Source organism: Artemia sp. Qi Xiang Cuo, chromosome 14 (genome assembly GCF_049724085.1).
Source record: "Artemia sp. Qi Xiang Cuo chromosome 14, ASM4972408v1, whole genome shotgun sequence".
Classification (NCBI taxonomy): domain Eukaryota; kingdom Metazoa; phylum Arthropoda; class Branchiopoda; order Anostraca; family Artemiidae; genus Artemia; species Artemia sp. Qi Xiang Cuo.
Window position 1 is genome coordinate 59,547,945 of NC_142807.1, and position 14,322 is coordinate 59,562,266.

Consider the following 14,322-nt stretch of genomic DNA (forward strand, 5'->3'; position numbering starts at 1 on the left):
CTGACCACGTACCTCTGGATACGGGGTTTCCCATAGCTAAACGCTCCGATCAGGGTGGCCTCAACCTCATGAGGTGGGTGGAGTCCACCCCAGGATTCTCAGTATCCAGGTAAATCCTGGCTAAGATAATCAGAATCCAGGCCTAGGGTCGGTTGGGCTTGCAACCCTCCACCTGAGACCCATTGCAACGAATAGCTTAGCAACTGCCTCGGATGACCAACCTTCTTTTATCCCATCACGACCCTTGCTTGCCCCTTGACTGAGAAATGACCAGAGTTTGAATCTTCTTGACCAAGGTCGCCTCCGAATCGCCACCTGGAATGGGTTGACATTAGGCTTTCCCGGAGCTAAGACGCGTCTGGCGATGGAACTGAAGCGATTCCGCATCTCTATTGCTGGAATAACAGAAACGCACCTAGTCGGGAATGGAAATGATCCCATAGGTGAGGGATACCACCTTCTCTGGTCTGGCCAGACAACCACCAGAAGAAACGGAGTCGGACTAGTTCTTGGTGACAAATCCAAGAAGTGTCTACTTTCATTTACTCCCGTCTCGGATAGAATCGCTAATGCTCGACTCAGTCACAAGCAAGGAAAGATGACGGTCCTTGTTCGTTATGCCCCGACAAACGAAGCCGACACCGAAACAAAGGATACTTTCTACTCTGTCCTGACGAATGAATTTTTTAAGATATCCCCACACGATATTATTGTTCTCCTGGGTGACCTTAATGCAACTGTGAGCGACAACCACAACTTATGGTGACAAGTCATTGGACCAGTTACTCCGGATTCCCTAAATGAAAATGGTCTAAGACTTCTACAACTCTGCAGCATTCGCAACCTTGTGATTACGAATACCATGTTTGCAAGGAAGGACATTCACAAATATACATGGTACAGCAACGACGGCCATACCCAAAAAATGATCGACTACATCATCGTGTCCAAGAGATGGAGGTCTTCGATCAGTAACTGCAGGACGTAGAGGGCAGCTGAGATTGGCAACACTGACCATCGCCTCGTCGTCGCTAACATGCGACTAAGGCTCAAAGCCCAGTGCTCAGAACCAAGACCAGTCAAGATCGATGTCTCTCGCCTTTGCAATCAGAAGATACGGTCGAAATATGCCATTGATGTCTCCAACCGCTTCGAGGCACTCCTGCCATTTGAAAGTTGTGAGGACGCTTGGGCCTCGTTAAAAAAGAATGTCCGGGAATCCACGACAGCAAATGTTGGACGGAAAAACTGCACTTATAAAGCGTAGATTAAGTCGGATACGCTTGACGTCATAGAGCAGAGACGCAAGGCGAGATTACTCGGTGACATGCCAACCTATAGGATCTTTAATGGTCTCCGCAACAAACTGATACAGCGAGACAAAAAGCTGTTTGTGGAAAGGAAGGCACATGAGCTAGGGGGTGCAGCCAAGAAAGGTGACGTTGGCAGTCTCTATAAGCATCTCCGTGATCTAACAGGCGACATACCCCCCTCGGTTGCATCTGTTGTCTCTGTGGATGGCCAACCACTCAGTGACGAGATTGCTAGGTCAGTCGATGGAAAGACAACTTCTCGGGCCTCCTCAACGCCGAAGCCGTAGCGCAGACTGACCAGGAACTCATCAGCCTCGCCGCCAGCACCGAGGAACTGCTGACAAGTGACATAGAAACTCATTTCACGTCATCAGAAATCTACACAGCAGTAAAACTTTTGAAGAACAACAAAGCGGCCGGCGTATGTGGAATATCTGCTGAGCTCCTGAAGTTTGCCGGACCGGCAATGCTACTTTGGCTTTGCATGCGGTTTTCTGTGGTTTGGCGCACAGAACGGATCCCAAAGGACTGGAGAGCTGGTATAATCCTTCCCTTATGGAAGAGAAAGGGGAGCAAGAGCATATGTTCGAACTACAGAGGCATAACGCTACTTTCAGGGCCTAGAAATCTCTCTGCTATGACCCCGCTAGATAGATGCACGAGTATCCTCAGAAGAAAGGGGAGAGTCCATCAGGTGGGGTTTGTGTCCGGGAGATCCACTGTCGAACAAATCTTTACCATGCGCCAGTTAATTGAGAAGACGAAGGAATTCAGGAGGAAAACATATGTAGCCTTTGTGGACTTCAAAGTATGCGTTTGACTCGGTGGATCGCAACTCGCTCTGGTTGATACTTTGATCAAATAGTCTACCAGACAAATACTGCAAGTTGTTTGAAAAGCTTTACTAAGAGACCGTGAGTTGCGTCCAAGTCAACGGCAAACGGAGCACGACATTCGGTATCAAAACCAGTGTACGCCAAGGGTTTGTCGCCGCCCCAGAACTGTTCAATTGCGTGATAGACTCTGTCATGACACGAGCAACAAATCGCCTGCCCTTTGGTTTGCAGTTTGGAGATCGCGTTCTGACGGACGCTGACTTCGCAGATGATCATGGTCTCGTTGCTGACTCGATCGACCAGTTGATCGACGCTCTAGAAGTCCTGCAGGAAGAGGCAGCAAAAAGGGGGCTGAGAATAAACTGGCCTAAAACGAAGATAATGGCAATTGAGCCCCCAAGCCCAGTCTTGCCCCCTGAGAACATAACTGTTTGCAGAGCTCCTGTTGAAGTTGTAAATAACTCCCCTTATCTTGGCTCCGTGCTGTCTAATGACGAATCTATAGAGGAAGAGGTGTGCAGCTGAATTTCAAAAGCCTCGTCTATCGTCGGAAGGCTCAACAATCTCTGGAGAATGCCACATATATCTAGGCGCAGGAAGATGCAAATTTATAATGCATTCGTAAGCTCGGCCCTCCTCTATGCAGCGGAAACCTCTGGCCTCTCAAATCAACAATCCTCAGCATGAAAGACGTCTGCCAGACGAAACAGCTTTGTCGGATTAAGGGACTCCGATAGGACGATTTTGTAAGCAACACAAGATTGCTCGCACTCACCTCCCAAGTGTCATTCTCCGTCCAAACAGCGCAGCGTACTCTCAGATGCTTCAAAAACCTCCTCCGTATACCGACGACAACCCCAGCCCGTATAGTCTACGATATTGACGATAAGGTTCATGCCTGGTCTTGCCCAAGGGGCAGACCTAAGATAAGGTGGAAGGCTAGCCTCAAAAAATTCCTGGAGATGGCTCACATTGCTGTCAACGAGGCCCTATTAATAACAGAAGACTTGTCAGCCTGGAGGAGCAGAGTTGCGACGCTCTCTACGCCGCCCCCAACGCGGCAGGGAGCCTTAAGTCAAGTCAATATATATAAATATATATATATATATATATATATATATATATATATATATATATATATATATATATATATATATATATATATATATATATATATATATATATATATATATATATATATATATATATATATATATATATATATATATATATATATATATATATATATATATATATATATATTTATATATATATATATATATATATATATATATATATATATATATATATATATATATATATATATCATAGCCAAGGCTCAGGGTGTTTTTTTTTCACAGTTTTGAAAAACAGGGAGATAAGTCTGCAAACCAAGATTAGAACATGAGAAGCTACAGTGATGACAGTGGTCAAATATGGCTCTGAAGCATGGGCAGTCCGAAAAGCAGATGAAGATTTGCTAGATGTTTTCCAGAGAAATTACCTACGAATTGTTCAGGGTATCTGGCTGACCGACCGTATTTCAAATAGTAGGCTGTACGAAAAGTGTGGTTCAATCCCGCTTCCTAGGGCTATTATGAGAGAAAGGTTGAGATAACTAGAGCACATTCTGCGGATGAAGGATGACAGATTGGCAAAGGTTGTTCTTTTCGGCCAACCGTCTAGGGCTAAACGGAAAGCAGGTCTTCCGCGGTTGGGGTGAGAGGATGCCATAAAGAAAGATTTAATGGAAATGGGAACTTCCAGGGAGGGTTTAAAGAGGGAGGCTTAATTATATATATATATATATATATATATATATATATATATATATATATATATATATATATATATATATATATATATATATATATATATATATATATATATATATATATATATATATATATATATATATATATATATATATATATATATATATATATATATATATATATATATATATATATATATATATATATATATATATATATATATATATATATATATATTATATATATATATATATATATATATATATATATATATGTGTGTGTGTGTGTGTGTGTGTGACTTAGCGATTGACCTAGCTCGCCTACTGACCAGATTTTTATTAAAAATACCGTCATATGATCCTAATTTAAACTAAGGAAAATTTTTATTTCAATCTTTTGATACTAAGTTTTATAAAATGGATTTATAGGATCTCCATTTATCTCCAGTATCTCCATTTAAAGTAATGCCTTTATTTATGTATTTTTAATATCAATTGCCTCCCTAATAGATTGTGATAAACCATCTACTGTAGATATTAAAGCTGCCTCATCAAAAAGGCTATATCATCTGGATTTTCAAAGATATGGAGGGCCAAAGCAGAACCAAATCGTCGTTTTTTTTCACATTTCCGATATTTATCTATTGAAATCTTATGTTAATGCAGTCGTTCCCCCCACTGATGACGGGTCCTAACAATGTACAAATTTCCATATGAACACGGAGTCTTTAAACAACACTACCCAATCGGCTGTGATCAAACAGTTCGTGGTAACGAACGGAAATTAAGAAGCGACACGACTCAATTGTAACCGAAACTCTAAAAAATGGAATTTTGGCATCAACAAATATATCAAAAGAATCGGCTTATTATACTAATTTAAAATATAAAAACTTCATTGCGAAATCAAAAAGCTTTTGTCGAGGAGGGGGTACAAAAAAACTTTAAAAACACATCAAAATTCGTTTTGTATTCATTTTTATTACGTTTTTACGAGTCTGAAAAAAAATTCGAGGGGGGGGGGGGGGAAACCCCCTAATCCCCCACCCTGGATACGGCCTTGCTGCTCAGACCCAAATAAAAAGTTTCAGGGCTTCTATCCAAGGGCAAAGCTGTTGATAGGTTTTCCGTGTGCTAGAAATTTTGGATATTTTCTACTCATATAACTGCTTCAACAATTTCATAGCATACCCATTTTTTTCCGAATCACTGGGGTTTTGTCCTTACCCGAGTTAAGAGGATTCCTAGCATTGATTATATAAAAAAAAACTTTTTTTGACTGAAAGTAAGGAGCGAAGTTAAAACTTAAAACAAACAGAAATTATTCTGTATGTATATCCCCTCTCCAACGCCTCGCTCTTTACGCTAAAGTCTGACTCATTGTTGCAAATCTACTTTTAAAGTAGTAAAAAAAAACTGTAGAATAAAGACCGAAGTGTTGAGGAGGGAGCAGCCTCTTTCATATCCAGAATATTTTCTGTTTGTTTTAAGATTTAATTCCGCTCCTTGCTTTCAGTTGAAAAAAACTTGTTTTGTTTAATTTTACACAAGATCAATGAAATGAAAGTTTTCTTTTTACAGTGCGTTGAAACTAGAAAGAACCATTTATTTGCATTTTCTTTTAACAGTAATATTTTATTTCAAATATCTTGGAAGAAAGTCGGTAAATAAAAAATTAACCCATGCTATAATCGTTTTCTCATTTTCAGCTTATTACACAAATCTGAACATATATTCCTTATTGTATCCCTTGTCATACCTTGCCAAAATCTGAGCTTCTACCACACGCTGTGGTCGATTACTTATGACTACCCAAGGGTATTCTTTTTAACTAGATCGTTTTGTTCGACCCTTACACAAAAAGATATAACACGATACATCAGCTTACCTATTCAACAATAGGCTTAATTTTATAGGTTTGTCAGCTTAGGCAGTAAATCTTTTTAAATTTATCGAAGGGTCCCCATTTTTTATGGTCTGGAGCCAAGATAGTATTTTTAATTGTATTTTGATTTTATTTGCCTATTTTAATCCATTTAATTTTTAGAAAATAGAAACGGACAAGGTCATTTGAGTGTCTTGTCTTGGTTAATACCATTACAAGTTTTTTTTATCTGACCGTTAAGACTCAAATTGGTTTTTTACTTTTATGCTAATTCTAAACGTTTATACTGGTTATGTGTTGATATTAATATTATGCTGATTAATGATCAGGTATTTAAAGTATAATGTTTCAAGTTCTTGTCTCTGACGTTCAACCTTTATATTGAAGGACCAGAATCAAGGGACCTATTTTTTTTTCTTTTTTAATTATTTATTTATTTATTACAGACATGTCTGTCTGGCCAAGCCCCTGCATTGGCTAAGAAATTTAGCTAGACATCCATTAGGACACCACTCTTAAGCGTAGATAACGAAAATAGTGGTGAGAAAGTTTCCTAGTTCTTAGAATTTGAAGTTTAAGACACCGAGTTCCCGACACTGGAACTAGATCCTTTGCTGTAACTGTTGTAACCCAGCAGCAACGAGTTTCAAATGTAAACAGGAGCTTCCTGGATGAACTGCTGCTGGACTGCAGGAACTGCAGTCCAGATACTGCAGTCCAGATGCAACGGCTGCTGGACTGCAGGAACAGATACTTGTCGAGACATATAAATTTAAGTAGATACGCGTGTAATATTCAAGCTTTCCAAGAACCTTTTAAATGGAACTTTGAAGTTGCATATGTTTTTTCCTGTTACACGGCCAATTGAGTGCCGCTGAAGGTAATGGACTCAGACAAAATGAAAAAAAATAACAAAAAACATCAGAATACTGTAAAAATCTAAACTTGATTGAGGAAGGACATAGAAATTTGTTCGTTCATCTAACTGGATGAGTTCGAGTTTTTTTATACCTCCAGGAGCTCCGCATTGTGGCATTGACAGTGCACCAGCTGAATCCCCTTCAGCAGGCACCCTTTAAAAAGGAACTCCCTTTTATAGCCAGTTAGAAAAATTTATCACGCCTCCCGGCATTGATTGTCAATGACAATGTTATTGTTCATTTATTTTGGTAGCTGGAAAATTTAAATAAACTTTGAACCATTTTTTTTTGTTTCTTTCTTAACACGGCAGTCACAAGTCATAATGTCTTTTTTCATGTTCTATGTGCAATTATTGTCACATTTGAAACCACAAATCCAGAGTCTTTGAAGTAAAAAAGTCGTTCAACTCCTGATCACTAGATTGGAAAATGAGTGTGAAAAAGCTTCTTTCACGGTCTATATTTATAAATATTTTTCGAGTTGTCGGGATGATGTAAAGCAAAATTTCATTGGGAAAATTCAGATAGAATTTTGAAAGATGTTAAGATCAAATCATGTTAATTGGAGATGTATGTATTTAAAGGGGATTGAGCTTCAGATTCCAAACCCCAATTTTTTTTTTAACTTGTTCTTATTTCTTTTTATCGAAATTGAAAAACTGAAAAGTCAAAAAAATAAATACAAATTATTATTAACTCGTTTTAGAAATGAACTGAAAAAAATAATTTTTTGTCGAGAATCTATGAATATAAATGAAAACGAGGGGTGCAAAATGGATTTGACTTTCCATATTCTAATCTTTTTAATTCGTTTTCTTCAACTCACCGACTTTTTTTATTTATGCATTTAAAAGATAGATCAATTTGATAAATATTTTATGCAAAACTTAATCGGTGTTTTGCCCTTCGTTTTCACTAATATTCATAGATTCTCAAGAGAAATTTTTTTTTTTCTTCTTGTAGTCCATATTGGAAACGAGTTTTAGAAAACCTATATTTATTATGTTCATTATAGTGTTCACTTCAAATTTAGGGATGAAATCGTATCTTTTAATGTTGAATTTTTAGAATAGTAAAAATTCTATTTTTTATTTAATCACATTTGCACATAAACATTATTAATCTAAAGGTTTCAAAAACAAAAGTGTGTCTTAAAAAAGAATCCCAGATTTGCATTTACTATAAATCAAATTTACTTATTTATTTTTATTTATTTAGAGCCTTTTAACAAGACGCACCATTCTCTTCAGGAGATTATACGTGGAACACAATATCGGGCATATGGCCCCCATGTTAGCCCTACAAGTGCTCGTTCCGTCCATGAAATTAACCATAATTCGCTCAGAATTTCCCCTACGACTTCGTTGAGAACCTCTTAAATTTTTTGTCTTTGGTCTCAAAAATTCCGGGGTTTGTTTTTGTAAACTCACGACTTATATTGCCCCAATAGGAAAAAGCCGCATTTTATCCAACACCATAGTTTGATGCTGACTGCATGGCCTATTTTTGAGACACCCTTTATAATACAGCAAGCAAGGCCGTATCCAGGGTGGGAGGTGGGGGTTAGGGGACTTGATCCCTCCTCCCCCCCAAAATGTTTGTCCGACTCGTAAAAACGTAACAAAAGTAAATATAAACCAATTTTTGATGTTTAGACTTTTTGTACCCCCCCCCCTAAGAAATCTTTTGCAGAACTCTCCCTAAAAAAATCCTGGATACGTCCCTGACAGCAAGAACAGGAAAAATTTTAATACCACGGATCAGGCACATACACATAGGGGCCTCTGGGTCAACCCCAAAATACAGAATTTTCCGAAATTCCTGGACACTTCATATTAAAATTAGGATAGAACTTTGTTTTTTGAATTATTGGTCCCCAACCGAAGCAAACTCCTACGTGCATGCCTGTCATAGATGTATTATGAGGCTATTTGATTTAAGCACTGTATTGAACTGTTAACAGCAAAACAGAAGAAAAAAGTGTAACGTCATTCATTCCTACAAAGACCTGCGGTTTCACGGGTGAGAACACGTAAAGCACTCATTCATTGAGTGTCCTCAGCACGGCTGAGGACAGGTGAAGGACGCAAATCATTATTTTACCGTGGCTCCTTAATATTAATAATAATAAAAGTTGAAATAGACGTGAAGAATAACATTAAAGTTGAAAACAAACAGAAATTATTCCTTAAAACGAACAAAAAAAACAAAATAACTTAAAATGAACAGAAATTAAAATAAATAACTGAGTCAAACTCTAAACGTGCATTGTCAGTCTAATATGCATATGCTGATATTTATTCCTTAAAATCTCAATTAATTTTTTGCTTCTTAAAGTTATAAAAGTGAAAACATTTAAAAAAAAGTTTTCAATAAAGTACAAATTATATTTTGGGCTTTATAAGGCATAGGGGTTTTGAACCGTACTAATATTAATTTCTGCTCGTTTTGAGTTTGACTCTGTTATTTATTTTAAATTCTGTTCGTTTTGGGTTTCATTTATTTATTGATACTGATTTTTGTAGTTGTATGCTTAGAGATTATTTGATTCTTTTTTTGTTCATTTTTGGTTGAATGGAGTTCTTTACTTTAAAAAAAAACGTATTTTGTGGAAATTTTTGTTTTTGATTAATTTCTGTTCGTTTTATATTGAAAAAATTACATAAAAAAAACAGGTGGTTTTAACTGAAAGTAAGGAACGACGTTAAAACTTAAAACGAACAGAAATTATTCCGTATAGTAAAGGGGCTGTCCCCTCCTCAACGCCTCGCTCTTTACGCTTACCAGAAAAAATCCCCACTGAAAACGTCTGTATACTACCCAATAACCAATACTATATGTTAACCACTGTATATATAATTAGTGATGTTATATATATATATATATATATATTATATATACAGTTATATATACAGTGATGTTAACATTGGGTAAAGTTCACAACTTTCAGCTCTCCTCCCGGGTACTTCGGGGGATTAAGTCATCCTGAAAGACATAGTTATCATATTTTCGACCATGATGAACAAAATGGCTATCTCAAAATTTTGATCGGATGACTTTGAGAAAAAACTGAGCGTGGGAGGAGGCCTAGTTGCCCTTCATTTTTTTGGTCACTTAAAAATGGCACTAGAACTTTTAATTTCCGTTCCAATGAGCCCTCCCACGATATTCAAGTACCACTGGGTCGATACGATCACCCCTGGGAAAAACAAAACAAAGAAAACAAACAAAAAACCAATAAACACGCATTCGTGATCTTTCTTCTGGCAAAAAATGCAAAATTCCACATTTTTGTAGATAGGTGCTTGAAACCTTTACAGTAGGGTTCTCTGATACGCTGAATATGATGATGTGATTTTCATTAAGGTTCTATAACTTTTAGGTGGTCTTTCCCCCTTTTTTCTAATATCAGCCAAATTTTCTCAGGCGCGTAGCTTTTGATGGGACTAACTTGATGAAACTTATATATTTGAAATCAGCATTAAAATCTGATTCTTTTGATGCATCTATTGGTTTCAAAATTCCGTTTTTTAGAGTTTTGGTTACTATTGAGCAGGGTCGCTCCTTACTTACAGTTCGTTACCACGAACTATTTGATAGTCTTTTTCAGGGAAAAAGAAAATAATAGTTTGAGTCTTTCCGGTTTTGCTTTAAGAAATTATTGTTTGGCCTGCTATTTATATGCTGGAAAAAACTTTTTCAGCAATTTTTAACAACTTAAACATAAACTTATAAAAATCATGACATAAATAGTAGTGTTTAATTTAGTCATATACATCCTCTAGTTGACCTGATAAATAAAAGTTAATACCATTCCCAAAAAATTATATAGATAATTTCGGAGACCACACTGCCTTTCCATGACGATAAATAAAAGTTCAAATAGGGATAAAATCCTTTTAATAGACAGTGACGATGTTAACAGTGATAGAAATTCACAAAAATACCAGATATTTATTTATACCAGTAGTTTAGTTTTACTACTGATGACGGTCACTGTATATGTGACCGAAATATCTGGTATTTTTTGTGAATTTCTATCACTGTTATCATCATCACTGTCTATTAAAAGGATTTTATCCCTATTTGAACTTTTATTTAAAAAATCATATCTATACTCTTTCACAGCCTGGATATACTTAGCCTCTTTTGATTTAGTAAAGTTTTAAGAGCAGAAGTGGTAATAGAAGTAGCCCCAAAAATTTGAAGTTAATAACCTCAGTCGTTCTTGGTATAATGCTGAGATGTCTTATTGGCAACCAGCATACAAGCATTGTATTTTGATTTAATTTTAAAGCAACATTTAGTTTTTAAGCATAATCGGCAAATTACATAACTGTGGGGGGTTGACCTATCGAATAGCCTTAGAGATATAGTTACTAGACCCTTCAGCTATGCTGAACAAAATGGCTGTCTTAAAATTTTGATTGGAAGTGTCTGAAAAATTTTTAGCTAAAGAGGGGGGCCGATTGCCCTCCAATCACTTTTGACTCTTAAGGGGGCACTAGAACTTTTAATTTTCAATCAAATTAGCTCCTTTAAAATATCAATAATATTACTAGCTATGATAGAGCATCGCTGCCTGTGTCCTTATATGTCCTATAGTTTAATTGAAAATCATCCTAAATGTTCCCTAAAAGTTTCAACTTAGTGTCATTAGTGTCGTTAGTTACAGTAAGCGTAGAAGAATCCACAACCTATGAAGGTAGGAAAGTGAAATTTTCAGAGAATATTTTTGTTGTACGGATGACAACCTGTCACCCGTATGCAGGTTATCAAAAGGGCGTATCGGCAATATCGTAGAAACAGTTTCATGTGTGAAATTAAAACTTACAACGCTTGTTGGGGGGGATGTTGAACTAACTAAAAGGCAGTATTTGTATCATAATAGTATTGCTTCTACTCCTACAACTACTGATACTATTACTATTACTGCTACTATTACTACTGCTACTAAAGCTAAGACTACTACTATTAACTGTACTCCTACTGCTACTACTATATTTACTGGTGCTACTACTACAACTAATAAACCTAAGGGTATTAAGGCGAAAATTTTGGATAATATTGTAACTGTAATGAAATAAATCCTAACGCACTATGTCCATATAGTTTGTCAAGAGGACGTATCAGCAATGCTTCAGGACCGGTTGATGGTTTTAAGTTAAAAATTGCATCGTGTGTTGAAGGGGATGCTGAAAAAAAGGTGTTATTTGCGTACTGCTATTAATGCTACTACTGCTACTAGAACTATTGCTACGCATAATTACAGAACCTTTCAACAATGCTGAAAAATTGAGGTCTCAAAACTTTGTTTGGATATTTGTTATGGGAAATGAGGGGTGGGGAAGGGAGAGGTTTCTCGCAAATCACTGTGACTCTTAAAAAGGGCAGTATATCTTCCAATTTAAAATCAAATGAGACCCATACAATTTCAATAAGATGCATTTGGTGAAAAGAGGGGCAGTTGGGTGGGGGAGGGATGCTACTTGACTTCAATTACTATTGACTCTATAAAGGGAACTTCCAATGTCAACCAAATGAGCCATCTCTAAAGTTTATACAACCATCCCTTCCATAAGAACCTTAAATGCCCAGGAGCATGACTTAAAACCCTCGCCCTCAGGCTCTGGTGGTTTGTATCAACCTCAAAAGTTTTGTTATATGATATTTAGACTATTTTGAATAAAAGAACTGTCTCAAAACATCTATTAGAAACATCGCAGAAAAACACGACGTGTTTGTGTGTGTGTGTGTGGGGGGGGGTTATCTGCCCTCTGATCACTTTGACTCTTAAAAAGGGTACTAAAACTTATGATTACCAATTCGATGAGTCCCCTCCAAAGCACCTACGACTACCCTTTTTAATAAAAACCGTATATGTTCCAAGGGCATAACTTACAATCCTTTCCCTGAGAGCTATAGGGGGGGGGGGGGTTGTCTTCGTTACAGACATGGTTTTCGAAACCTTCAACTACGATGAATAAAATTGTTACCTCCAAATTTTGATTGGACGTATTAAGGCGAATGGGGGGTTGTGTCATCCCTAGAGGCATTATTATATGTTCTTTGGCCTATTTTGAAAAAAAATTGCTATCTCATAATTTCAATCAGATACTTTTGGTGAAAGGGGGGTTGTAAGGGGGGGGGGACAATGTTCCCTATAACTTTTGTCGCTTAAAAAGGAACTAGAACTTCCAATTTTCAACAAAATGAGCCTCTTCTAAAATTAAACAACCATCCCTTCCATAAAAAAAACCTTAGATACCCACTGGGCATAACTTATAACCCTTGCCCCTAATCTCTGGGGTTTTTTTCAACCCCAAAAGCCTTGTTATATGATATTTAGACTATTTTGAATAGAATGACTATCTCAAAATTTATATTAGATACATTTCGGGACAATACGACGTGTATGGGGGGAGGGGGGGGTATCTTCCCTTCGATCACTTTGACTCTTAAAAAGCGCACTAGATCGTCTTATTACCAATCCAATGAGCCCCCTCCGAATTTTATGTGACCACACTTTCTATAAAACCTTTTTTGCCCCCAGGGCATAACTTACAACCCTAGCCCTGGGGGATGGGGGGATTTAATATCCTCTAAGACATAATTTCTGGACCTTTCAAATACTTTGAACAAAATGGCCCTATCAAAAAGCTAATCGGAAGCGTTTGGGGAAATTTTGATCTTGGGGGGGGGGGTCTCCATTCGATTGCTTTAGACTATAAAAAAAGACAATAGCGCTCTCAATTTCCAACCGAATGAGCCCTTTTTGAAGTTTTTACGACAACAATTTCTATACAAACCTCATATGCCCATAGGGCATAACTTACAACCTTAGCCCTGAGGGCTGTGTGTAGGAGATTGTCATACTCAAAAATCTAATTTCTGAACCCTTCAATTACGTTCAACAAAATGGCTATATCAAAATGTGGATCGGAAGTGTTTGGGGAAATGATGGGCATAGGTGGGGGGGGGGGCATTTGCCCTCCGATCGCTAATGACTATTAATAAAGGTACTAGCCCTCTCAATTCCAAATTGAATGACCACTTTTTGAAGTTCTACGACGATGCTTTCTATAAAACCTTTTTGCACCTAGGAGGCTGTGGCATAATTTTGCCCCAGGGCATAACTTACAACTTTTGCCCTGCAGGCTGTGGGGGATTTTTCAGCCTCAAAGATATAATTTCAGGACCTTTCAACAACGTTGAACAAAATGGCTATCTCAAAATTTTGATTGAATGTGTTTGGGGAAAAGGTGGGCATGAGAGAGGGTTTAGTTGCCATCCAATCACTTTCAACTATTAAAAAGGGCACTAGCCCTTCCAATTTCCAATCGAATGAGCCCTTTTTGAAGTTTCTACAACAACACTCTCTATAAAAACCTTATATGCCCCAGGGCACAACTTACAACCCTTGCCCTGAGGGCTGTGATGTGTGTGTGGGGGGGGGGGGTATCAACCTCAAAGACATAATTTCCGGACCTTTCAACTACGTTTAACTAAATGGCTATAAAACTTTTATTGGATTTATTTGGGGAAATGGTGGGCGTGAGAGGATTGCTAGTTGCCCTCCAATCTCTTTCGACTA

General features: G+C 37.4%; 1 protein-coding gene across 1 annotated transcript; it reads left to right on the forward strand.

Annotated features, from left to right (window-relative positions):
* Nucleotides 1–364: 364 nt before the first annotated feature.
* LOC148944705 (protein CFDP2-like) lies at nt 365–766 on the forward strand. The gene has a single exon (XM_089099999.1). The coding sequence runs from the start codon at nt 365–367 to the stop codon at nt 764–766; it is 402 nt and encodes a 133-aa protein (XP_088956125.1).
* Nucleotides 767–14,322: the final 13,556 nt, after the last annotated feature.

What these genes read in the sequence shown, in the direction of transcription:
- LOC148944705 (XM_089099999.1), top strand. Translation starts at nt 365, where the DNA reads ATGGAACTGAAGCGATTCCGCATCTCTATTGCTGGAATAACAGAAACG.